The sequence below is a fragment of the Anolis carolinensis genome, chromosome 2 (assembly GCF_035594765.1).
Source record: "Anolis carolinensis isolate JA03-04 chromosome 2, rAnoCar3.1.pri, whole genome shotgun sequence".
Lineage (NCBI taxonomy): Eukaryota > Metazoa > Chordata > Lepidosauria > Squamata > Dactyloidae > Anolis > Anolis carolinensis.
The window spans coordinates 303835138-303861806 of NC_085842.1; the positions used below are offsets into that span (position 1 = coordinate 303835138).

Genomic DNA, 26669 nt, shown 5'->3' on the forward strand with positions numbered 1-26669 from the left:
TTACTACAAAAACAATTACAGTAGAGTCTCACTTATCCAACGTTCAGGATTATCCAACGCATTTTTGTAGTCAATGTTTTCAATGCATTGTGATATTTTGGTGCTAAATTCGTAAATACAGTAATTACTACATAGCATTAATGTGTAATGAACTACTTTTTCTGTCAAATTTGTTGTATAACATGATGTTTTGGTGCTTAATTCGTAAAATCATAACCTATTTTGATGTTTAATAGGCCTTTTCTTAATCTCTCCTTATTATCCAACATTTTCGCTTATCCAACGTTCTGCCGGCCCGTTTATGTTGGATAAGTGAGACTCTACTGTACTACTAAAAGGCAGACTGCCATGGATAATACAGAACCTTGGATAAGTGAAGCTTGGATAAGTGAGACTCTACTGTAATAGAAAAGCAATAGGGAAAAAAACACACCAAAGAATCAAATACAAAAAATAACCTCTCCTCACAAGATGGTTGTAATTCAGGCCTGGGCCAAGTTGGGCCCTCCAGGGGCTTTGGACTTCAACTCCCACCATTCCTAACAGCCTACCGGCTGTTAGGAATGTTGGGAGTTGAAGTCCAAAGCCCCTGGAGGGCCTAAATTGGCCCAAGCCTGTTAAACAGATTACTGCAGAAAGAAGGACTCCAATCCCCATGAACCCTTGCGCGAATGGGAGGGGCTTCCCTCATGAGGCGGGGATCTTTTTTCAAATCCCGGCCGGCGATTGGGCGAGAAGGAGTTCGCGTCAGAGGCGCCCGTGGCGTTGGTTGGTTAGTAGATTGGGCGGCGGCGTAGGAGGAAGAGGGGAGCCGGCTTCGGCCTGAACAGCAGGAAGCGCAGTGAGGGGCTTCGCTGAGGAAGCAGAGGAGACCGACAGACGGAGAGGGAGATGGGCGAGGCCTGCGTCCAACGGGGCGGAGTAAGTACCGTCAAGGCCTTGTTGTTTACACGCAGGGGGTTGTATCCTGACAAGGCCTTCTCTGCCAACGAGGCTGATGCCTCAGCAAACAACAACACCAAGGATCCCCTGGCTGTTAAAGTGGCCTCAGGATGCTTTGATTTTACACTATAACGTGTAAAAATCCCTATAATTTTTCCCTATAAATGTGAAGGGATGCTGTTCAGCACCTTTGGGACCGATTGAGGCCTGAACTGCCATATAGTCCTGTTTGAACTGCATTATAATTGCCAGTGTAGACTCATATAATGGAGATTGAGCTGGATTATATGAGGCTATACCAGGCCTGGGCAAACTTGGGCCCTCCAGGTGTTTTGGACTTCGACCCCCACCATTCCTAACAGCCTCAGGCCCCGCTTAAGCGGCTGAGGGGGAAAAGGAAGGGGCTTGAGGCTGTTAGGAATGGTGGGGGTCGAAGTCCAAAACACCTGGAGGGCCCAAGTTTGCCCAGGCCTGGTCTATACCATAGAATAAATACAGTTTCACACCACACTCATCTGTGGTTCAGCTCTAGGGAATTGTGAGAGTTCTGGTTTTACAAAGTACAGTAGAATCTCACTTATCCAAGCTAAACGAGCCGGCAGAAGCTTGGATAAGCGAATATCATGGATAATAAGGAGGGATTAAGGAAAAGCCTATTAAACATCAAATTAGGTTATGATTTTACAAATTAAGCACCAAAACTTCATGTTATACAACAAAATTGACAGAAAAAGTAGTTCAATACGCAATGTTATGTTGTAATTACTGTATTTACGAATTTAGCACCAAAATGTCACGATATATTGCAAACATTGACTGCAAAAATGGCTTGGATTATCCAGAGGCTTGGATAAGCAAGGCTTGGATAAGTGAGACTCTACTGTAATTCGCGTGTTTTGCCAAACAGTGTGGGTAACTCACCAACTTCTATGATTCTGTAGCATCTAGCCATGGCCAAGGAATGTATCAAACTGCATTCCTTCTACAGTGTAGATCTGGCATGGGCAAACTTTGGCCCTCCAGGTGGTTTTGGACTTCAACTCCCCCAATGATAAGCAGCATAAACACACCTGGATGTTGGTGCCAAAGATGAAAAGAAAAATGTGATGGTGGTGATGGCCAATAGTCCATGTGCAACAGTGGTGTTCTTAATCTGTTCCCTGAAAATTGTCAATCTGAGTTGAGATAATAGAGGTCCTTTTATGTGAATAAAATCCCACATTTTCTGCTTTGAACTGGAACATATGGTAGTGTGGACTCAGATATCCCAGTTCAAAGCAGATATTGTGGGATTTTCTGCCTTGATATTCTGGGTTAGGACCCTTAGAGAGTTTTCTGAATGGTCTTTGAGGCAGGACAGAATCGGGATTGCCAGGTAGAAAATCAGGGCCCTTCCACACAAGCATATAATGTAGATTGTCAAGACAGAAAATCCCACAATATCTGCTTTGAACTGGGTTGTCTGAGGCCCCTTCCACACAGCTGAATAAAATCTCACATTATCTGCTTTGAATTGGAATATATGGCAGTGTGGACTCAGATAACCCAGCTCTAAGCAGATATTCTGGGTTATATGGCTGTGTGGAAGGGCCCTAAGAGAAGGCCTTTGTATCTAACAGTTGGTTGTAATAGAGAATTTCAGCAGAAATGTCATGAAAGGTTACCTAAGGACACAGAAGCCTTCTCCTGGCAAACCTGGACAGAAAAGATGTATGAATAGTAATTAAAACATCTGGACTTTGTTAATCAGACATTTAACTATGGGGAAGGCAAAACAAGAGAGCACTGCCCAAAGAAGGATTCTGTCCCCCAAGAAACCTTTCCCAAAAGTCAAACTAGTCATGAAAACCTTCACTTGACCATTTAGAAATACAGATCAATCATCTGAAGAAGAACGGCAGGCAGATTTAACAAGGGAATCAGAGCACAGGAAATATACCAGTTCTAGATATGAACCGTTTTCATTCAGTGTCTTAGTGCCCTTCCACATAGCCCTATATCCCAGCATATCAAGGCAGAAAATCCCACAATATCTGCTTTGAACTGGGTTATCTGAGTCTACATTCAGATAATGTGGGATTTTCTGCCTTGATATTCAGGGATATAGGGCCGTATGGAAGGGCCCTTAATTTGGAAATTTGGGGACTTTCACATCATATTGGGTGACTGATTTCTTATTGTGGGGGAATGACCTCTTCCCTCCCCACACACTGCTACTAGTCCAGAAAGGTTTTTGGATTTATAAGAATAAGTTATTCTCCTGTCAGTCATATAAATGAAAACGCATGAAGGAAAAGGGCCTAGGAGTGGGAAATGGACCACACTCTAATGAAATGTCAGTTCTTATTTTAATATTCCATCTCATAAATTGTGGCCACAATGAAATAATTGGGAAAGAAATTTTTAAAAGTGTGTGCATGCTATATTGTTTTTCCCATTACTGTTGTGAAATATCAGTTCATACGTATGGCTTATTTGTTTCTTCAGGGGAGGTTGAGCAAAACAGGTGCTTCCAGGTTGCTAATGCCATCAGTATTAGTCAGTATTTGTAATGGTGAGGAATTATCAAAACTGCAGCACAACAACATGTGGAGAGCCACACTTTGCCCAACCCTGGTTTAAAATAAGAGCTTAACTCTTTCAGGTGCTCTTATTTGTTTGGTTCATCACTTCTCAATTGCCCATCATCCATATGGGTACCAGAGTTTGAGTACACATTGAAGTTGAAACAGTAAAATAATAAAGTCAGTGATTCTGAAACATGAAGACAAAGAAAATGAGCAAAACCAATAAAATAATCAGCTAATGTTTCAATGTCTTGGGAAACAAAAACGGTTGATTTGGGATTAAAATAATTGTAATATGAGTACCACTCACACTTCATTTGGAAGAGTACTTAATTCAGGAACTCTACTTTGTTGATAGTTTCTCCTAGGTACGTGGAGAGAAGACTTCTGTTATGCCTTATGACAAAACATGATTAAACTTCTCTTTTCAAATTTAAATTAAGATGTCTAGTTTTAATCATAGCTTTTCATTATTTGGTAATGGCAGTCAACTGCAGTTTTGTCTAACTGTACAAACCATGAAGTAACAATATTAAATTAGAGCCACTGTGATCAATTCTACCTTTAAATAAAAACAGTGTCTTTATATGAAATTAAAACTGGCAGTCAGTATTGGCAGTAATGGCTTAATTGTCTAGCATTTTTCCAGTTTGTTTATTATTCAAAACATTTTTGTCCTGCTTTCCTTTTTCAGTTTTGAGACACTTGTAATGGTTCACGATATGTTTACAATAACAACATGTTCTAACATATTAAAAATCCCCACAAAAATCACTAAAATATAAACACAGAAGAGGAAACAAAGTAAGAAACAAAGCATCTATGAAGTAGGGATAAATGAATAGAAGAAGTGTGAAGAAGGAAAACTCCAGCACCTGAAAAGTCAAATGTACAACCTTCCCCTTAAACAAACCATATCTTTAAATACACATTTCACAAGTACAAATCCCTCTGAATTCACAAAAAGCAAGATTGTTTGGTTCCTAGTTACAATAGTATGTGCTACTGAGAAAGAGAGAGCTTTTACTGGGAATGTTAGGAAGAAAATCCTTGAAACATAAATCTAAAGGTAATCATAGAATTATAATTTATTTTATGTTTTGTTTGTTTTTGTTTTTGTAGTTGTGACCGTCTTTTATAGAGCTATATATCCTGCTTGGAATCACTGGATAATAATGAGTGGTGCGGCTTTAGGCATTGAAATAGTAGTTGTCTTCTTTCTGGCATTAATCATATTACACCGATATGGAGACTTCAAAAAACAGCACAAACTTGTAATTGTTGCAACACTACTAGCTTGGCACCTTTGTTTTCTTATGGTCTTCATATTGCCTTTAGATGTCACTACGGTAAGAAATTTCCTTTTTATTTGCTTTCCCTAACACCTTTTCGATGGATTTTAATCGCTTTTCTATGAAAGTTGTTCATGTATGCATAAAATGACCCAGGTGAGGGGAGCAGGTCAAGATTTTATTTTCAGTGGGTAGCAACGATTTAAAAATGATAAATCACATCAAAATGTTGACTTTGCAAAATAAAACAGTTTCTGTACTGGAAACAATTAGAACTCACATGCAAATGAGAAGTCAGATATGCTGTGTCTGTGCCTGAAGCAAAATGAAAACTCATATCAACTTCATTATGACAGTTTAGTTTTTGTAGCCCCTGGTTTTACTGTTTTGCCACAGGTATATTATAGTCATCTGTTGATAGTGTTGCAGAAAAGTCCCTTATGAAAAGTCCATTTTTTGACCAAACCTTTTCTTTGCCATCACCAATTTGCATTAGAAGTTGCTCCAGTATTTTTTATATTGCATACATGGCCTGCAATAAAAACTTTGCAAGTCTTTGTTCCTTTTCTGTTGTGAAATGTACTATCCTCTTACTTGATATCTCCCTGCCATGTTAGAGTGTGAGCCAGTATGATGATGACTGGTAATGGTTTTTGGTGATTTGTATCTAGTTCTGTGCTCTGTGAATTTGTTGAATAAATTTTTATATTATTAGCAAGGAAGCTGATGTATCTGAATTTGTGATGAAAATGAATGTTGAGCTCAAATGTCCTAATGAATGGAGACACCCCCCACCATTTCATTTTACTTTTCTGTACGTGCTGACTTCCTTGTTCCTTCCCCCAGACTATATACAATAGATGTAAACTTGATATAAATGGATCCTATACACCTCCCACGAACAGTGGATCCCCACAGCACCAGGGCAGTATTTCACCTCCAAGGTAATAATGTTCGTTTCCATAAAATCATTTTATAACTAAAATGGCATGCCTGTCACCAGACAAATAAAAGGCTGGTCACTCTTTCTAAGAAAATTCAGTCTCTGTTGGCATGAAAATTGAAAATCTTCTAAATATGTTTAGGAAAAAGAGAATACCAGATTTTAAAAGGCTTCAGTGCATTTAAACATCCGGTTGTGCTTATATAAACAGTTTTATTTTAGCACCTCTACTATTTTAACCAGAAAATTGGGATATCTTACATTCCTTAAAAGAAATGCAACTTTGATTTCTACTAGTGTGCCACATTTTATCTAAGTTGAAAATATTAGGTACATCTTATGTAGCCCATCAGAAATGCCTAATTATATATATTCCTGGTCACCCCTTCCTTCAGGTAGTCAGTTGTAGCTCCTTTTTCAAGGTTGAAAGCATAGTTAGCAAAATTAATGAAAGCTCTTAATATATCTTAATGGTCATGACAATATATAGAAAGTCTTAGTGAGGGGACCTCAGATTTTAATACAGGTTATTCATCTAAATTAGTTGCTTAAAGCCTATGAGAAGTCACAGGTGTTTTCTTTCATGTGTGCCTCAAGAAGCAAGCATTTGGGAATAATTTAAATAGGGAAGGCAACTTATATTTCTACTCTATACCTGCTTTTTGCACCTGTTTCACTGTAAAGATTTGACTTTTTTCCGTCTCAAATAATTAAATAGTTCATCACATCTAACTTCCTTTTTGTCATTAAAAGATCGAATCTGACAATAAAATTATCCCTGTAAGCTCTGAGTAGTCCAAAAGTTATGATCTATATGGAAGGGTGAAAAATGTACTTAGGCATCATGATGAGACAGCTGAGCTGCTGTTTAGAGCCATGACTTGAGTCAGAGTAACTAATTTAATCTGCATTTACGATTTTCATGGCTCTAAAATAGAAGCCACTGAACTACATGCGAAGGGGGTGTCTTTCTTTAAAACCTCCTTTGGATATTACTGCTTTTTAAACAAATAAGCAGTACATATTTTGGAATAAATACATTAGTATTTCAGATCTGCCAGCCTTGCAGTTAATTACAACTTTATGCTGGAATGGCCAACAATAAAATGTGTGTTTTAAAAGAAATATTTATGGGGGAAGAAAGCACTTTGTGCCAGGATGACACTGCATTTAATTTGTATATATTCATGTGTGGCCTGGTCTGTCTGTTCAGTGGCAGATGCTGTGAGTAATCAAAGTCTGCTATGTGATTTTTACATGATATGTAAAATGGAGGGTATGCTCACATCACACTTTCATCATGAGTATAAAGCAGAAAAAAATGCTTGCTTTGGTTACCTAGTATCCAGACTAGGCAACTTGGTGCCCTTCGGGTGTTTTAATATTATAGCTCCCATAACTTCTGACCATTTATCATGGTGATTGGGATTAATTAGAATCATGGGTTACTTTCCTAGTGACTTGCAAGGCTACTTGATAACATTATATACCCATTGCATACATATAACTAGTCACCGAGATCCACCCTTGATATTTCTACTTTCAGGATGCACATGATTATGATAAATATAAATATTACATTAGTATGTTGCAACTTTGTGTTCATGTAAAATGTTATTCAGGACACTTCTTTCATTTTTCCTGAAATTTATACAGCTCTGGTAAAGGCTTTGTTACTTTTTATTGTTGGTTTACTAAAAAGCTGAATTAAATTATTAAAGACAAAATAAGCTTTGAAAAAGTTATGTATCTTTTCATTTTCATGATACTGAATCTTATCCTTTTCACAGAAAGCAGGAATGTTTCAAACCATGGAGTTATATTCCAGATGGAATTATGCCCATCTTTTGGCGTGTGGTGTACTGGACATCACAGTTCTTAACATGGTAAGAACTTGGGAAAACTTCTGATATAGCTCAGACTTATATGCTGCAACAAAATATCTTGAGTAAACTGAAAGATGGAATTGATTTGGAGGAAGTATTTTTCCCTGCTGAATACATGATACTGTGCCAACCAAATGTTTTTTTCTAGAGATAGATAGACCCATTGAATTTGTGGCCATCTATGAATAACATTCTTCTTAAATTCTGAAATACTACACTTGTAATACTGAAATTAGTTCTATGTGCTAGTTTCTGTACTGTGATTGGCCCTCCCAGTAATCCAATGTATAGTTTCAGCTTATGCCAATGTATTTGTATTTATTTCTGCTGAGTAATGCAATATGCAAATAGAAAAATAGATCAAGAAAATGAAACCACTATGCATACTTAATTTGAATATTTCATTTCTAGGATCCTGTTGCCTTTCATGCAATCATATGCCAGGTCAGGAGGTTTTTCTATTACTGGAAAGATTAAAACAGCGCTAATTGAGAATGCTATTTATTATGGCACATACCTCCTGATTTTTGGAGCATTCTTAATATATGTGGCTATAAATCCAAAGATCAACCTACAGTGGTAAGATTGCTAAACATTTACTACTCTGAATATTTAAAAGATTGAGATTGTTATTTAGTAGCTACATTAATGACATGTTATTTACATTTTTATTATGGTATTTGATTTTCAGATATTAAACAGGCAGAAGTAGAATTTTACAATGAAATTTTATTGTCTTGAACAGCAGCCTCCAAGCCTTTGTTGCAATCTGTTACTTCTTAATTGCCCAGAAGCTCTGTTCAATGCCTACTGAGTAATCCCTACTTAAAACATGGAATTAGTTTTGAGTTAATATGTCATAGAAGATCTCTGTTAGAGGTATAGTATTTCTTAAAAAATATAATTGGAACCGCTTGTTGAGTTCCTACTCACACTTTTTGACAGGAAGTACCATTAATTTTCCAGATCTGATAGTATGCTGTAAGATTGTAATCTGTAAGATTGTAGCAACAGTTTTAACAGTATAAAAGTGAAAAGTAAATAGAAGGTAAGTATGACTTGCCCTACAAAGGAATTGTCTTGTTCACTATTTTAATTGATCAGCACTTTCTTTGTCTACATATTCTTTTCTTTGATGTAATGGATCCTCTGTATAATTTTTTAGTTTTTTAACCTTTTCTGCTTGGATGTGTTTAGCAATGAGAGAGATTTCAATAAGGCATCAGTCTATTTCTTATTTTAGAGAAATTATTAGTATTTTAGACAAAGCCTTCGACAACACATTTTAGAGAAAGATTTGCGATCTTTCATGCAATTTAATTGATGGAAGCAATTAGTGTTTATCATGTGTAGATGATCTAAAACTGAAAGAACAATCCATAGTAGCAATTAGTAGTTTCTCAATTGATTAATAATCTGTACAAACTATCACTTCTGTGCTGAAAATGTCATGTATGATTTATAAAATTGCATAACCTATTGCAACAAATCCTTGATAATTGACTCATGGTTGATTGCCTTTCCCGCCAACAGTTGATGCGTGAAACAATATGGGAGTAAAAAAATAATAAATTTACCATTTCTGGGTCAAGTGTTTTTGTCTTTGTTTTGCTACACAATACTCCAGTTGTCAGAGATGTGGAGGTCTGGGTAGACTTGTATAGTAGACCATCTGGAAAGCCCATATAAGTAGATTGTAAAAGAAATAATGGTAAATGCATAACAAATTATTTCTTAGGTCATTTACTACTCAGAGACTGCATAGACAAAAAGAATCTTTAGCTAAATGAGAAATAATGAAATAAAATGTAGAATAAGATAGCATTTAGCTATTTTTAAAATACTGTTAAAATGTGAGTTAGTGTTGTTTCTGCTTTGTACGAAAACTAACATGCATTACTGCATGCTGACTTCACTGTCTCTCTTAGGAATCAACTTCAGACAATTGGAATAGCTGCTGCGAATACCTGGGGCCTCTTTCTTCTAGTATTGCTTTTAGGCTATGGCCTGGTTGAAATTCCACGTTCTTATTGGAATGGAGCAAAGAAGGGTTTTCTCCTCATGAAGACTTATTTCAAGGTTGCTAAACTGATGACTGAGAAAGCAGATGCAGAAGAAAACCTGGAGGATATTATGGAGGCAAGTTAACTCTACTGCCCAAGTGCAGAAGTGGGCAGGAAATAATATCCTTCGGATATTGTGTGAGAGAGAAATTAGAAAAGTACAACCTATAATATGATGATGGAGGAAATGTCACAAAACCATTGTGACATGGTTTGTGTAATTTCTTGCTCCTGAAATGGAGCATTTGGGCATTTGGGGTAAAAATCTGTTCACCACTTCTTTCCAAAGAAAAATGATTGTGGACACTAGGAGCCACAAAAAAAATGGCTGGGAGGCTTTATGTACCCCATTGGCCACAGTTTCCCAACTCTGATATATTATGTATCATAAAAATAAATTCGAAATGGTAGTGTGTATGGAGGCACTTTAATTTGCATATCTATATATATAAAGTTTTAAAAGCTAAATGGGACTACTTCTGCTTTCCTAGTAATGACTCCTGCGAAACAATTGTTTCCATCCAAATCAGGTCATAATGTGCATTGGCTTAATTACTGCTAATATTAAATTTCAGACCATATTTGTTTCTTTGTGGCTCCAGGGACTTTATTGGAAGTCTAGGAATTTCTCCTGTCATTTTTGAAACAGCTTTAAAATAGTAGAAGGTGTGAAGAAAACCTTAGAACAGTTCACTTCCTACAGCTTTGTTTTGTAATAAAATAGATCACTAGTCAACATTACTGATTAGACTATGTGATAGAAGGCTTACTGTGACCCCCCCCCCCCCAAATTTTCAAGTTCATTATCCTTTCAGGGTCTTTACATGAAAATTAAAAAAAAATCTTTCTCTCAAACAGGAGGTTCGCAAAGTGAATGAAAGCATCAAATACAATCACCCTTTGAGGAAATGTGTGGATACAATATTAAAGAAGGTAACTAATAGACCCTCACAGTATTACATTTTGAAAAGCATCCCTAATTAGTTATGAACTTCCATATCAACATTGAAAAGTGTGTTTTAATCAAGTTACCTGGACAGAAGGATAGATTCCCTCTTCTCCCCCTGTTTTTGTAGTAATTATAGTAGAAAATACTGGTTTATCTCTTAGCCAACCATGGTAACAATATGATGTGCCATGATAACCTGTGATTATAAAAACTACTGTAAGTAACTGTAGATCAAAAGAACAGTGCTGACAAATTGCCATTGAATGTGTACACAAGGTAGAAGGGAGGAAATCATGCTACGGCTCTATTTGTGGAGAATCTTGTCATAGAAAGGGGAAAGAACTTAAAGACAATGAAAAATGGGGGAACAGGCAAGTTGTTTTTAGATTCTGCTTGTAAGGGTCTCATTACATGTCAAACAGGCTGTCTTGATACACTGGTGTTTTATGTTGCCAGTTTGTGTTGAGACCTGTTTTCTTTTCACCTCAGTGTCCCACTGAGTATCAGGAAAGAATGGGTAGAAACATGGATGACTATGAAGATTTTGAAGAAAGACCCAACACTTATCCAACAGAGAAAACCCTGGTCAAACTTCATAAGCAGGTAACTAACTGACTTAATGTAAATGTTTTTTAAATGTATTGAGTACTAGGCTTTTTCTAGAGGGGTTCATTGTGTGAAGTCATCTACACAAATTATATGATAAACTAAATTTTATATGGTTTGTAAAAACAATTGTTGTTCAGTGTATTTGTTTTTTGAATTGTTTTTTGAATGAATAGTTCTGTAACATTTTTATGGTGGTTTTAACAACTACAAAATGATGTTGTCCAAAGCATGGCAATGCTCAGCTCAAATGTTGCAATGAAAAAAGATGGGCATTATAGTTACAATGATTAAATTAATCATTAATATTGCAGTATAGTGGTCTACTACAAAATAGCAATATACAATGCTAATATTGTGCTATTCTAATAATATAATATATTGTTTGTACATATAATATTGATCATAATATTGTAATACAATATAATACTAATAATACAATATAATAACATAATAATTATATATATGTATTACATGTAATATTACTAATAATATTGCAGTATAGTGGTATAGTATAATGTAATATATGATACTAATATTGTGCTATGCTAATAATATAATATATTGTATGTACACGTAACTTGTAAGCCACTCTGAATCCCTTTGGGATAAGAAAGGTGGGATATAAATGTTGTAAGTAAATAAATTAAAGGGAAAGAATGGGAAAGAATGACATTAAAAGACAAATATCTGTGTTTTAAATGCAGGTCACAGACAATAACATTTTATTATTATGCATATATGAACCATATGAGACCATTTGGTAGTAACTGCTGTCTATATTACCAGTTTTAGTTGGTTGTATGTATGTAAGAGCCAGCAAGGTGTGGTTTGGACATCAGACTATGACTCTGGAGACCAGGGTTCAAATCCCCGTTTGGCCTTAAAAACCCACCAGGTGACTTTGGGCATGGATTCAAATTGAAAAGAAAAAAGATTCCACCTAAAGTCAAATATGCTGCCTTGGAGCATGGTGGAATCTCCTTCTCATGAGGATTTTAAGCAGAGGCTGGATGGCCATCTGACAGAGGTGCTTTAATTCTATGTTCCTGCATGACAGAAGGGGGTTGGCCTGGATGGCCCTTGTGATCTCTTCCAATTCTATGATTCTATGGACAAATCTTGCTAAGAAAACCATTAGGATTGCCATAAGTCAGAAATGACTTGGAGGCACACAGCAACCACAAAAGTTGTATGTACTGAGAAGATAAAGTAGGCTTTGTCAGTCAGTCACTTACTGGTATATTTGAGTAACATGTATATGAAATGCGTTTCTCTTTCTTACTCATAATTATTACCATAAATAACTGGAATATTGGTTTTATTCTCTTAGGTAATTTATTCGGTTCAAAGGCATCGCCGCACACAGGTCCAGTGGCAAATTCTCTTAGAACAAGCCTTTTACCTGGAGGATGTGGCAAAAAACGAAACCAGTGCGTCTCGTCAGTTTGTTCATACTTTTCAGCCTCAAGAACCTGAAAGCAAAATCACACAGTATTTCTACACGCCAGCAATTGGTATGTGCTTGTCATGAAGATAATAGAATACAGTATTTTAAACTAAGGCTAAAAAATGCAGTAAAATCAAAGGGCTGAGCCTAAGTTTAGTGTCAGTTGGTTTAGAGCAGGCATGGGCAAACTTTGCCCCTCTAGGTGTTTTGGACTTCAACTCCCACGATTCCTAAAAACCTATAGGCACCAAAGCACTTGGAGGGGCAAAGTTTGCCCATGCCTGCTCTAAACCAACTGAAATAATTGGAATATGTTGCTCGCTACCTATGGAAGTCTTCTTAATGGCAATGCAATAGGAATTGAACTTGGATTTATTCCAAAGACTTCAACTCACATTTGAATCCCATTTGGGGAGAAAGGTGGGATATACATTCAATGAATAAATAAGCAAAATACTCTATCTATCATAGACACATTGCCCACAAACTCTGTTCCGCTTCTTCACTTCACCTTCCCCCATAGGCATGTAGTGCACAAGATGCTGGGGGACTTGAACATTTCTATATTCGTTCTGTACTATCTTCCAGCCATTCTTCTCACTTCCGGCAAAATTGTTAACTCTTCTGGCTGCTGTTAGTAGGAACAATCAGGTTATAAATGGATTTTTACATTTCTTTCCCTTTTACCAATTTAAGAACTTTTACTAACATACAAAGTGAGATTAGAAAGGAAAAGTAAAAAATAATTTATTTGAGACCTTATGGAAACCATCTGTTTGCTATATTTGCCAAACTAACAACCAATTAAATCAAGTAAGATTTTGGTTAGATGACTGGAGCACGATATCTCTGCTATTAACAAAAATAGGTAATAGAGAAGAATTTACTAGTTAGAGGACTGACAAGGAAGTCATATGTAAATGTATGTGGCTTGGGAAGAGGAGGGAATGTGAAAAAAGGAGAAAGGATAATAAAAAATATTAAGAACTTCTACTAACTTCCAACTTGTTTCCCCCTCAGAATGGTATTGGGAGTGTCTTCTGCGACCATGGTTTCACAGGATTCTTGCCATTATTTTAGCCACTTTTTCTATCATTGTTGTCTGGTCGGAATGCACATTCTTCAGCACCAGGCCGGTTCTCTCCCTGTTTGCTGTCTTCATACAACTCGCAGAAAAGAATTACAACTATTTCTATATAGAGGTCAGTGCCCTAAATCTTACATTTGAGCCTTTTAACACTGTTTTTAATACTATCCTCTGGTACTTATTTTTTGTAAAGTCAGTGTTGACTTAAGAGTCATCCTATGAAGGTAAGACCTGTCATTGACAGCCCTGCTCAGGTCTTGCAAACTGAACGCTGTGGCTTCACTCATTAACTCAACCCATCTGCAATGTAGTTTTTTTCTTTTCCTGTTGCCTTCCACTTTACTATTATCTTTCCAGTGAGTCATACTGTCTTATGATACGTCTAAAGTACATGAGCCTCCGTTTAGTCAGTTTTGGCTTCTAATGAGAGTTCAGGCGTGATTTTTATCTCAGACCCATTTGTTTATCTCATTGGCAGTTTGAGAGTATACATAGAACTCTTTTCCAGCACCACATTTCAAAAGAATTGGGGTTTTTCATGTTTCTTCACTCTCATACATAGACATTGGAAATATTGTGGCTTTCTTTTGGGAATATCTTTATATTTGAAATAGGTAAACAGTTCTGTATACTTTTAAGTCTTGTATTCACCTTATTTAGCATGAAAAATACTTATTTCCAGTAAAAATAAACTAGATTGAACTCAGACATTGACATTTTGTTGAATGGATTGGGCTACTATACATGTAGGGAAAGCAAAGGGATGAATCTGGAATAACCAGGGTTTCATGTATCATGGATGGAGATCTCTTGGCCCTTTTACTTCTGGACCATGGCCATACAGCCCGGAAAACACACAACAGCCTTGTGATTCCGGCCATGAAAGCCTTCGACAATACATTTCTTATCTTTGACCACGCTTGGTTAGACTGCTGGGGGTTGTAGTCTTAAATGTCTGTAGAGGCAAAGGTTTCCCACCTTTCTTCTCTAGAAGTTTAAAAAAATCTGTACCTTCACCATCTCTGTCTTCATTGTATCTTACTAGCTTCATAGCATTTATAAGCCAAAGGCCCCTGAAAATCCAGGATTTAATCATGGTTATCCGTGTCCATAGCACTCTGGAAATTAAGTCAATTTTTTTCCTGAGTAACTCATAGATACAGTGTTCCCTCATTTATCGTGGGGATTAGGTTCCAGGATCACTCACAATAAGTGAAAATCCGCAAAGTAGGGATGCTATATATTTATACATTATTTTAGTAGTTATACACTATTTTAAGTCTTTATCAACCAATCGTGTGTTGATAAATCGCTCCTTCTCTTGTCGCTTGGGCTCCTTTTCTCTCCCTTCGGCTTTTCCTTCTTCCCTTCTTTAGGCTGTAAAATGTAATTCTTTCTGATTTATAATGTTATTTTTAGATTTATTGAATAACCGGAAACAGCGAATCCGCAAAAAGTGAACCGTGAAGTAGTGAGGGAACACTGTATATAATTCCATGCAGAGAATGCTAATGTGAAACATGGTTAGATTACAGTTATATCTGTGGATAGCATTGTATGGAAAGGTATAACTATATAAATTAACGGCAACTGTCCACATGAAATAGCGTGATGCACATTGACCTTTCATATTTATATTCTTTTGCATATTACTTCAAGAGAAATTTATAAATGTGAACTATGCATCATTATCAAAATGCAAGGCTAGGGAAGCCAGATCACGGTTAATCATATTGGTAGCCTTTGTTTTAACCAGTATGCAAGTGTATTATAAGCCAGCTTATGTTTGCCTGCTCTGCTTTCATGCTGTGTTCTTTTGGACAAAATACAAACAACCTATGCAACCTACTGTTTGTTTAGTATCTAAGAATCCGTGTTCAGTATAAGCTTAGTGGAATTCAAACCAAATTTATCTTTCTTACCTTGCAGATGGCTTGCTTCTTTACTATCTTTTTCCTCAGTATCTGTGTTTACTCTACTGTCTTCAGGATCCGTGTATTCAACTATTATTATTTAGCTTCCCACCATCAGACGGATGCATATAGTTTGCTTTTCAGTGGCATGTGAGTAGATGATGTACTTTGTTGCTTGGCTAGTCGTAAATAGTTAACGGTTAAGTAAAGGCAAAATTCAATGTAACATACTTAAAATTTGGATCTGGGTCTCTTATCACAGAATGGGGTACTGGAAGACCTGAATTTTGTTGCACTATTCTCCCATTTGAGCTTCCGCTGCTCCATTCTCCAGGTATCTGGATCCAATCCAGCATATATTAATACTGACAAATAGGAAAGCTCTTACAGACAGCAGTGAATAAACTATCCTTATTCCCCAAAATCGAAATAGACAAAGATGAGCAATACCAAGATGTACATATAACATGCATGCATGAATATTTCTATATATCTCAGTGATAGGGGCTCCAGATGTTGAACTGCTGCTTTCATAAGCCTTGGATAGCATAGCCCATGGTGAATGCTTGCCGAAGCTGTAGTCCAAAAATCTCTGAAGGGCCACATCCTCCCTATTTCTGGTACATATCAGTATAGCTTTTAATTGCTTATAAAGTTATGTAATTAGTTGTGTATATCTTAGTAATAGAGGTGGATCCTAAATGCAGAAGAAATGGCTTCAAACTTGCCACCTGTTTTTATGCAGGCTGTTTTGCCGTTTGACTCCCCCATTATGTCTGAATTTCCTGGGCCTCACTCATATGGATTCATCGATTTCTAAACGAACGACTGATCAGCCAACTGCATATACATCCGTAAGTGAACAGACACGTAAAATTTATAAGTGAGGTACTATCTTGCTACAGTTGTGTCCAATTCTGGGCACCGCAGTCGAAGGGAGATGTTGACAAGCTGGAATGTGTCCAGAGGAGGGCAACTAAAATGATCAAAGGTCTGGAGAACAAGCACTATGAGGAGAGGCTTAAAGAACTGGGCATGTTTAGCCTGCAGAAGAGAAGGCTAAGAGGAGACATGATAGCCATGTACAAATATGTGAGGGGAAGTCATAGGGAGGAGGGAGCAAGCTTGTTTTCTTCTGCCCTGCAGACTGGGACACGGAACAATGGCTTCAAACTACAGGAAAGGAGATTCCACCTGAACATCAGGAAGAACTTCCTCACTGTGAGGGCTGTTCGGCAGTGGAACTCTCTCCCCCAGACTGTGGTGGAGGCTCCTTCTTTGGAAGCTTTTAAACAGAGGCTGGATGGCCATCTATCGGGGGTGCTTTGAATGCGATATCCTGCTTCTTGGCAGGGGGTTGGACTGGATGGCCCATGAGGTCTCTTCCAACTCTACTATTCTATGATCCTATGAGTTTGTCTTAACACTACAGTTAAAATTCCAAAGAACAAACCTTAACACGCATAAGTTTTGGTATTTACAGGAAGTTTGGGAACTTAAAACCATGGATACCAAGGGCCCACTGTTTTCACAGAGGAATTAGTAAAATTGCTCAAATTATTAATTACAGTACTTTTATGTTTTTTTCAGTTGTGAGTTTTGAATTGTCTGATTCTTAATAGGTGTCTTTACATAATATTTGAGTACAACCCAGTACTGTAGAGTCTCACTTATCCAACATAAACGAGCCAGCAGAACGTTGGATAAGTGAATATGTTGGATAATAAGGAGGGATTAAGGAAAAGCATATTAAACATCAAATTAGGTTATGATTTTACAAATGACGCACCAAAACATCATGTTATACAACAAATTTGACAGAAAGAGTAGTTCAATACACAGTAATGCTATGTAGTAATTACTGTATTTACGAATTTAGCACCAAAATATCACGATATATTGAAAACATTGACTACAAAAATGCGTTGGATAATCCAGAACATTGGATAAGCGAGGGTTGGATAAGTGAGACTCTACTGTATAAGCAACTGTTGGCACATATGTGGAGCTTTGTTTCCAAAACGTTTCAAATCCGTGTGAATAAATTTTATAGGAATTGAAAAAAAAGTGCTGAGGATATGCATTCTTTTGCTATAAAATACAAAAGCCCTGTATTGAAGTGATTTGATACATTTTGTACATAATAATCTACTAACCAACAATGTGCTGCCACTCATTTTTCTTTTTTTGTACTTTTTGGAAACAGATTCCACATATATAGAGTAATATTACTTCAGTAGATACAGTGTATTCTGAAAATACTATAATAAAAACATCTGAGCAGTTATCCATCAGTAGAAAATTTGTTTTTAAAAAAAACAAGCTAAAGACCAGGGGTTTATCATTCTGTTGTTTTTTGCCTTTTAGATTATGGGATCCATGAAAGTATTATCCTTCATTGCAGATGGCTTTTACATCTATTATCCCATGCTGGTTGTCATCCTCTGTATTGCTACTTACTTCAGGTAGATAACAAATTCCTTAGATTTGTTTTGTTGAATACTGATTTTCTTTAAAAATTGCCACCCTCTTTTTCAAAGTAAGGTCAGCTTCAAACATGTATACAATCATTCCCAGCAGGGCTGAAAGAAAAGCCACAAGTGAAATCATTTAGACAACATTTCTATACAAAAATGTAAACATTGCCATTTTTGCCACCATCATTTGTGAAGTTTTCAATCATCCACAGTTCTTCACAGTTCTTCCATCTCTCTTGCTTCAGTTAGTGATGTTTATAATGTTAGCCAGTACTTTTCATCCGAATAACCTTCTTGAGTTAGGTAGTAATGACAAAAATGAACTTATACCACAAAAATGTACAACAAGCTGCTCTATGCATCATTTATTTGGCATTTTGTCCCATAGTTGACTGAATCCATATGTTGTGAGTTGTGTAGCTGCTCCCTGAATATTTCCATTACACCATGTAACAAAATTTGGAAAATTTTCTGTTCCTGGTTTGAAAGTGTCATTCCTGTTTAATTATGCGGTACTTACTTTGAAAATAGTTGTTATACTCCAGAAACTTTGTTTTTGAGGCTGTCACAAGTTGTGTTGAAGTGGTTGAGACTATGAGATATTCATTAAAACACTATAACAAAATGTGCTCCCCTCTTGCCCCCCTACTTTCCCTGTTTCCTTCCCCTTGTTACCCCATCATTCCCCCTCTATGTTTATCTTATAGTAACTATTTCTGTTATTGTTATTAAAGAAAAAACTATTTCTGTTATTGTTATTAAAGAAAAAACTTTGTTTTTGTGGGACATCCTGCAGAACATTTTTAGATAGATAGATAGATCAATATATCTCAAAATGTTCTGCAGGATGTCCCACAAAAACAAAGTTTTTGCAGTTTAATAAAAAAAATTCTATGTTTTTTAAAAATAATAGAATCAATTAGGAAATTACATTTATAACCCAGGAACAAAAATTGTATATCATTGTATTATAGGTGTTCTTAGTTATCACTTTCATTGCCTAATTCTTGATATGCATGTTTCAGTTCTGTTGGGTTATTTTATTAAAGAGAGTAAGTTTTGAAATATTATTTCCTTCCGAGGATTCTATCTTAGATAGAATGAAGAGGTATCAGATTTGCAATGTACACGCCTTCATATTTCTCCTGTTTGGGTATCTGTTATGAGCATAACTATTCTGATTTGAACCACAGCTTTGAAAAGCTGTGCTAGCAGTGGAATGCTGTAATTTAAAGTCCAAAAGAGTTAACATTTCTATTATTTCCATTATTTGTTTTTAATCAGTTTAGGAACCCGGTGTTTGAATCTTCTAGGATTCCAGCAGTTTATGGGGGACAGTGAGATGACATCAGACTTAATAGATGAAGGAAAAGAGTTAATCCGCAGAGGTAAAGAAAAAGTGCATTTTTGCTGTGAAATATTTTCTCAACTTAGTAACATAATTTTATTATAACCCACCAACCTTTGCTTTTTAAATATATTAGAAACTCTGGAGTAAGGCCCATACAGAAATGAAAAAGGGAGGTGTGATCAGTATGTCAATTACATTGACATTGCACCTTATTTCTGTCTCACCATATATTTAAATTAATTTCACTATTCTAGAAAAAAGAAAACGGCAAAGACAGGAAGATGGAGAAAACAGAAGAAGGGTATGTGGATTATTCAGTTATTCTTGTCAGTAAAAGACAGGATCAGAATTAAAATTTTGCGCATTTCTGTAAAAGGAAATCCAATTCTATGCAGAGTTTGAAGGCCTAGGTCTTTAGAGGAGCTATAATTATATTAATGATTACATCATAGTGAATCAATGGTGTTTCACTTCACTTGGGACATTGATCCGTTACTTTTTCTGTAGGTTAGCCCAGAAAACTAATGTTAGTTTTAATAATAACTTTATTTGTATCTCATTCCATCTCCCCGCTGGGGACTCAGGATGGCTCGTTTTGAATGTTTTAATCATTTCGAATGTATGTCCCTTCAACTGCAAGCCTAGTAAAGAAAACAGAGTATGTTTTAGAACTTATAAGTGGCAGATGGGTTTTCTTCTATTATGCCAGCTATTGTTTCCAAGCATTGAACTTGTAAGGGTTCCAGAGGTTGGAATTTATATGAATCATGACAGAATATTGGGAATAATTAAATAGAATCACAATAAAGGGAATATCTTTTAAGTCTATTATTATTATTATTATTATTATTATTATTATTATTATTAAGCTTTTCTAGAAAAATAACAAATGTATTAAAATAAAATAATAAATTATTATACTTAAATATCAGGCATAATATATAGATTTCACATATATGTGTCTCTTGTGTGTTTTGGGTCAGGAGTGGAAAGAACGGTATGGAAACAACCGTGAAGATTCTGCTAGAAACAGAAATGTTCAAGCAGAGCAAAAGGAGTCCAGTTTCACAGAGACAAATACAAATAGATGTAAGAATTTATCATTTTTGATACTTATAGTCACTAAGTTTCAGATCTTAGTAGTCTTGAGTATTTCCCAGTACTGCAATAAGTTACTCTCTTAGGTGTTGTTTCTTTTATGCAATGAATATGTTCATGGTTGACTTCATGTAATTTGTGGCAACGCATACATACATACATCTTACTTCCTTTCATTGTTCGTGAAACAGTGAAGACCCATGTCCTATATCTGAAGTTCACTTCTAGTAGAGTCTTGCTTATCCAACCTTCACTTATCCAACGTTCTGTATTATCCAGTGCAGTCGGCCTTTTAGTACTCAGTGTTTTTGTAGTCAATGTTTTCATTACATTGTGATATTTTGGTGCTAAATTTGTAAATACAGTAATTACTACATAACGTTACCATGTATTGAATTGCTTTTTCTGTCGATTTGTTATAAAACATGATGTTTTGATGCTTAATTTGTAAAATCATAATGTAGTTTGACATTTAATTGGCTTTTTCTTAATCCCTCCTTATTATCCAACATTTTTGCTTATCCAATGTTGTGTTGGCCAGTTTATGTTGGATAAGCGAGACTACTGTGCCAGTGATCTTTGTTGCAGTCAACTGCAAAAAACCAAGTTTGCTTAAAAAATCCTTTTCTAACCTGATGAGAGATAATCTCTAGACCTAAATCTCATTGCTAGTTCTCTAAAATCATTGAATCAGCTGCTATGTATGTAAGTCAACACATATCAGAATCCCATTACTTTCAGTGAATATTGTTATAATTGGAATAACAGACATGTTGATACTGATTTCAAAAATATAGTTTCTGTTTTGAAAAGGGGAGGGATTCGATTAATCACTTGCAGCTGTGTGCACTGGATTAAATAGTACGGTACATTCACTTCAGCATTTTAAAGTAATTGTTTGAGTTCAATAGAACACATCCCAGTGAGCAAACAAAGAATTATACCATCCTTGAAAATGGCTTTCAAAGCGTTTTCTTTCTGCATGCAGAAATATTTGTGCTTCCTTGTTGCAGAAGATCAACACTTTCTTTGTAGATTAGGAAACACCAAAGAAGCAAAAAGTCCTGAAAGTAGGAGCACATCAAGTGACATGATTCTTGAAGTCTACCTTTATTCATTTTGCAAGCCTTTCAAGATATTCATGTAACAGTTGAATAGTTTGTGATGTAATTCCTCCTAACAGCAGCAGAGGGAGAAATGGAACAACAGTTCAAGCAGCCAGTTCTTAACATTGGAAAAAAAAGTGGATGTGCCATTATTTATTTTGAGTGTGTTTGAATTTTTTCTCTTCAGCAGTATCCTCTAAATACACCAGGGCAAATGGGAGGAACGAAAGGGACAGAGTAGAGCTACTCCAAGATGCAGAACCTATGGATTTTAATGCTGACTCAGTTAATGACGATCCTCTTGATTCTGAATCAGGAAGGTAAGTAATATTCAGGGAGATGGGAAGGCAGAATCGCCAACCAGTGTCAAAATGACAAATAATAAATAGCTTCTTTCTCTTGGTCCTTCTAATTATTATTGGTGAATTCCAGTAGGGTAAGCCTATTACGTAATGAGAGGAGTCAGTGTGCCATTTATGAACTTGAGGGAAGAAGTCTTACACAATGGTTTCAGTGATGAAAACTAAACAGATGGGGAAAGTGAGTCAGCCATTTAATGGGATGGGATGATATAATCATCTAGATTTGTTATATAGATTTTTTTTTTAAAAAATGGACAAGATCCATTGCTAGTTCTTGTTAGAATAATTTTTCGACTCGATGGGATTTACATAAGTAATCCCTAGCCATAGCATTCTTTTCAACAGGTCTAGCCAAATTGGTTTTAGCCTTATGTCTATTAGTCTGTATACAGTATTGCTGCATTATTTGGATTTTCCATTCTAAATGTAAATTATAGCTTTGGATCTTCCATGTCTCATACAGCAAATTCTAGAGATAGCAAGCATTTGACCCATAGGTAATCTTTGGTATTTTTTTTCTTTTATAAACAATATATACATGGATAAAACAGCACAACAAATTTTTCTTGTTGTCTTGGTTTTTAGGCCTGTTTCTGGGGCTATTGGGGCACAGAATCAGAAAATTGCAATGTATAGACTGCATCAGCTCTCGTTTCTTAGATGTGGTTATCATGGTGTTCTATGGGCAACAAATGCAACTGATAGATGACATATGTTCTGTATCTCAAAAACGAGAGCTGATAGGGGAAATCAGCCTGTCAAATATACCTAGAAATGGATCTAACATTTGAGACATCAAAATGTGCCTTGGACAGTGTAATGTATAATGTAAGTTCTACACTTGTTTTCTTTATACACCTTACAGGTATCAACCTGGTGGAAGATACCTGTCAATGTCACGAAGCAGAATATTCGATGACGTCTAAATCCTCTGAATTCTTGAGTCGTCTCTCCATAGCTTTGGGGGAATGCTCTTTCAGTAATGTATTCTGCAACCAAAACAACCTCGCTTTACAAAAATCAAATGGAATGTGGGAAATTAGGAATTTCCCCCCCTTTAAGATGCACTTTGTATAATGCAGTGCTCATTTTGTGATGGGCAAAAGAGCATTGATTTCTGAAACTGGGCCGCCTCAGCAGTGCCTTCCCCATCTTTCCCCTTGCTCCTTCAAAACCCATGTCGCCACTGTTACCACAATGTGGGAATTATGAGCTGTAGGTGGACAGGAGCGTGGCAGGAGAGAAAGTGTGACACTAAATAAAGTGTGGAAGAAGAGAGTTAGGAGTGGAGGGGGAAATTGGAAGACAGACACTGACCATTGTGGCAAGGAGTCCTGCCTTTCACTGTTGATTATATATGCTGGCATCACCTCTTTTGAACTCGAGACTTTTGTGTTAAAATTTTAGAAGCCTCTTTGGTAGAGTTTAGTTGTAGTTTGAGAACCATTGATTTGTAAAAGCATATGATTTTGTCTTACAGATGGATCAGGGAAACAATTTCAGCTTGTTAAAGGTTATTGTAAGTTGGGTTTTTAAATAAATACATGTTAGGGCTCAAACAGAGTTGTCATTTGTACAATATGGAGAATACTTAGGTTTTCTGGTCGGGTTGCAAGTGAGCTTTTAACTCAGGCATGAGCAAAGTTTGGCCCTCCAGGTGTTTTGGACTTCAACTCCCACAATTCCTAACAGCCTACAAGCTGTTGGGAATTGTGGGAGTTGAAGTCAAAACTTCTGGGGGGGGGGGGCAGACTTTGTCCATGCATGCTTTAACTCAAGTTCTTAGTTGGAGAGGTTTTAAGCATAAATCTGTACAAAATAACATTTTGGAATGCCTATTCATCTATTGACAAGAACCGAAAATAACTTCTGTCAGCATTATATGCGTATGAAATAGCATTTGCTGTGCATGATAGCGAAGACCCAGTAGAATCTTAAGTGTTTACCAGTACTGTTTTAAAATCCACATCTACTAGCATGTGCTTAATGAAGAGAGAAAACCAATCACAGAGATTTCATTTAAGACTTGGAAATCGCTACTGAAAAAATGTTCTTTTAGCTAAACTAATTTCAATTTTATGGCTCTGGATGTTTTAGGTTTTAATCTTCACTACAAACAAACTGACTACTTCACCATAGTAATGTTCATTTTATATAGGTCTTACAACACTAAACTGGACTTTTCTTTTGAAGAAATCAATGTGAATAGCATGCTTATTGCTAAACAACAGAAGTCACATTCAGGTTGTCTTGCCTTACATAAGGAATCTCAGTTTTAAGATATACTTCTTGTGGTAAATATCTTTTTTTTCATTGTAAAAGAATAAGTAGTTGCTCTTTCTAACTAAGGCTCTTCAATAAAAGGCCAAATTGTGAGCCATGTTGGCCAAAAATAGTCAATATAATTGTCTTCATGACTGTCAGGTGGAAAAACATTCATGATAAATGGCGGCAGTGCTTTCAAGGAAAATGTGTGTCCATGATTTAGTCAGCATTGTATGAAATTACAGCTAATTATTAGAGTAACCACCATAAGACAAACATACAAGTGCCTCAGATGGCAAAGCTTTAACGCATACAAGCTGTTGATTCCAACAGATTAAAGCAAACTTAACATAGTGCAGGATTGGTCTGAACTGATAGTTACAATTCTGTGACTGACTCATTTGCATTGTAACATTTAGATTAAGCTTCTTGGGAAAAGTTAATGGTGCTGATGTAATTCATTATACCTTCAGTGAACTGACATTTTAAGTAATGTATTTATTGAAAGTTAATAGCTGTTGAAGATATCTGATACCATGCGGTTGACACAAGACTTAAAATGAATGCTGACTCCCAATGCATGAACATCTCTGGGCATCAGCCGCTTCCTCTCGGCAAAAGATATCACCAAAAGAGACATTTGTCTTGCGAATGCTTGTGACTTTTAATGACTGAGTTGGCCACACCTAACTAGAATGTTTCCAGGAACTTATGAAACAGTTAATCAACAGATTCATTTTAAATACTGTGCCCGTGTTTCAGTAATATTGAGGAAAGTATTAACTTGCTGTATCAATTTGTAAAGGCAAGATAAGTTATTTAAAATATTTGAGCCATTGAAAACTATTGAATTGATGTGTTTTTCTAATACCTTGAGGGATATTTGATTACTTTTTGTAACAATATTTTCTTTATGGCTGAGGGGAATTTTGTTATAAACGTATACTGAGAACCATAAGAACTCGCTGGTAGAAGCCATTGATTCTCAGATCACTTGCTATGGAAGAAATGTGGAAAGTTCGTTGTTGGCAGGGACTGCCATACACGTCTAGGTAAATCTGGAAATTGGGGCATTTGAGGTCAGCCTTGGGGTGACTTCTGTATGATTCAAGATGTTCTGGCTTAAAAAAACAATACACTGTGCCTCACTGGATTTGCCTTAGGGAGAGAGAAGTGTAAACTATTACCATACTTGGCAATTCTGTGATGCCAGACGGCTTTGACATAAGCATGGATAGAAATATAAGTCTGCATGTTACAAATATTGCTGAAATGTTGGTGGACTTGCTTTTTACACACTTCAAGCCCAGACATAAATATTGAGGATATATATATATATATTGCAGAGTAGCACAACAAGCCACTAAAGTGAATAACACACAGGATTTTAGGATTTTATTCTAGTAATTGCCAGTTTCTATAATACTAGCAGTATTTGGATTCAACTGTGTTGAGGTTTGTGAAGTTCGATGTGTTAGTGATGCTGATTAAGTTTTTTTTTTGTAATTTGTAAGAATTTTACAGTAAAGTAAAATTGTGTGCAGTTTATATAAAAAGATTTCTTGTATTAACACAGCTCTTGAAAATATGACTTTCTTAGCCACTGTTATCATGCAAAATCTGTATTTGTCATTGATTTCTTTTTCTGATAATGCCTCACGGTATACTTCTAGCTCTGAGAAATCATTGCTTTGTAAACATCAGAATTGTATATTGGAGTCATGAACAATGAGATGTATATTTGCTGATAGTGTATAATTGTTATTTATATAAAACAAGGAATATATTAATTACTGTCTTCTAAATTAAAATAAAAGGTAATATTGTATATTAGTTGGAATTAAAATTAACTTTATTATATCACACTTCTTGGTTTGTTTTTGCTTTATAATAATAAAGTGTCCAAAATATCACGATTGAAAACAGATAACTCAGATTGAAATATTACCAGACTGAAATATTATCATGATTATAAACAACTGCAAATTAGAAATGTATCTGTTTTCATATGCTGTATGAGCATATTTCTGTTTTAAAGTAGACAGATTTCCTCTGACTGTATACTGTGTAATTACGCACAGCATTTTGTCTTGCTTTGTTTCTCAAAATTTCACACGTGTTCTGTAAATTATAGACTTATTGCATTTAAAAGAAGCATTTGGAACTAACCAAAACAAAATTTGCATGAAATGATTTCTTTGATAGTTTTGTTGGCATTTTCCCTGGGAAAACGATTAGTGTTTGAGTACCTCTGTGCAACATTTATTTCTGAATAAAGTAATAGTGTACTTGGAACACAGTGAAGAAGTCAA

At 36.0% G+C, this 26669-nt stretch overlaps 1 protein-coding gene across 2 annotated transcripts; it reads left to right on the plus strand.

Annotated features, from left to right (window-relative positions):
• Positions 1 to 763: 763 nt before the first annotated feature.
• On the plus strand, positions 764 to 26222 carry lmbrd2 (LMBR1 domain containing 2). Of its 2 annotated transcripts, none has more exons than XM_008116113.2 (18): positions 764 to 921; positions 4632 to 4858; positions 5648 to 5745; positions 7535 to 7630; positions 8042 to 8209; positions 9559 to 9769; positions 10552 to 10626; positions 11132 to 11245; positions 12582 to 12765; positions 13719 to 13900; positions 15715 to 15848; positions 16444 to 16552; positions 18066 to 18163; positions 19460 to 19563; positions 19781 to 19827; positions 20510 to 20615; positions 21918 to 22050; positions 22958 to 26222. In XM_008116113.2, exons 2-18 carry the CDS (start codon positions 4685 to 4687, stop codon positions 23016 to 23018), a joined length of 2094 nt encoding a protein of 697 aa, XP_008114320.1. In that variant the 5' UTR covers positions 764 to 921; positions 4632 to 4684; the 3' UTR covers positions 23019 to 26222. The 2 variants fall into 2 exon arrangements, with proteins under 2 accessions (XP_008114320.1, XP_003224311.1); XM_003224263.3 differs by having other exon boundaries at positions 21921 to 22050.
• The last annotated feature ends 447 nt before the right edge of the window (positions 26223 to 26669 follow it).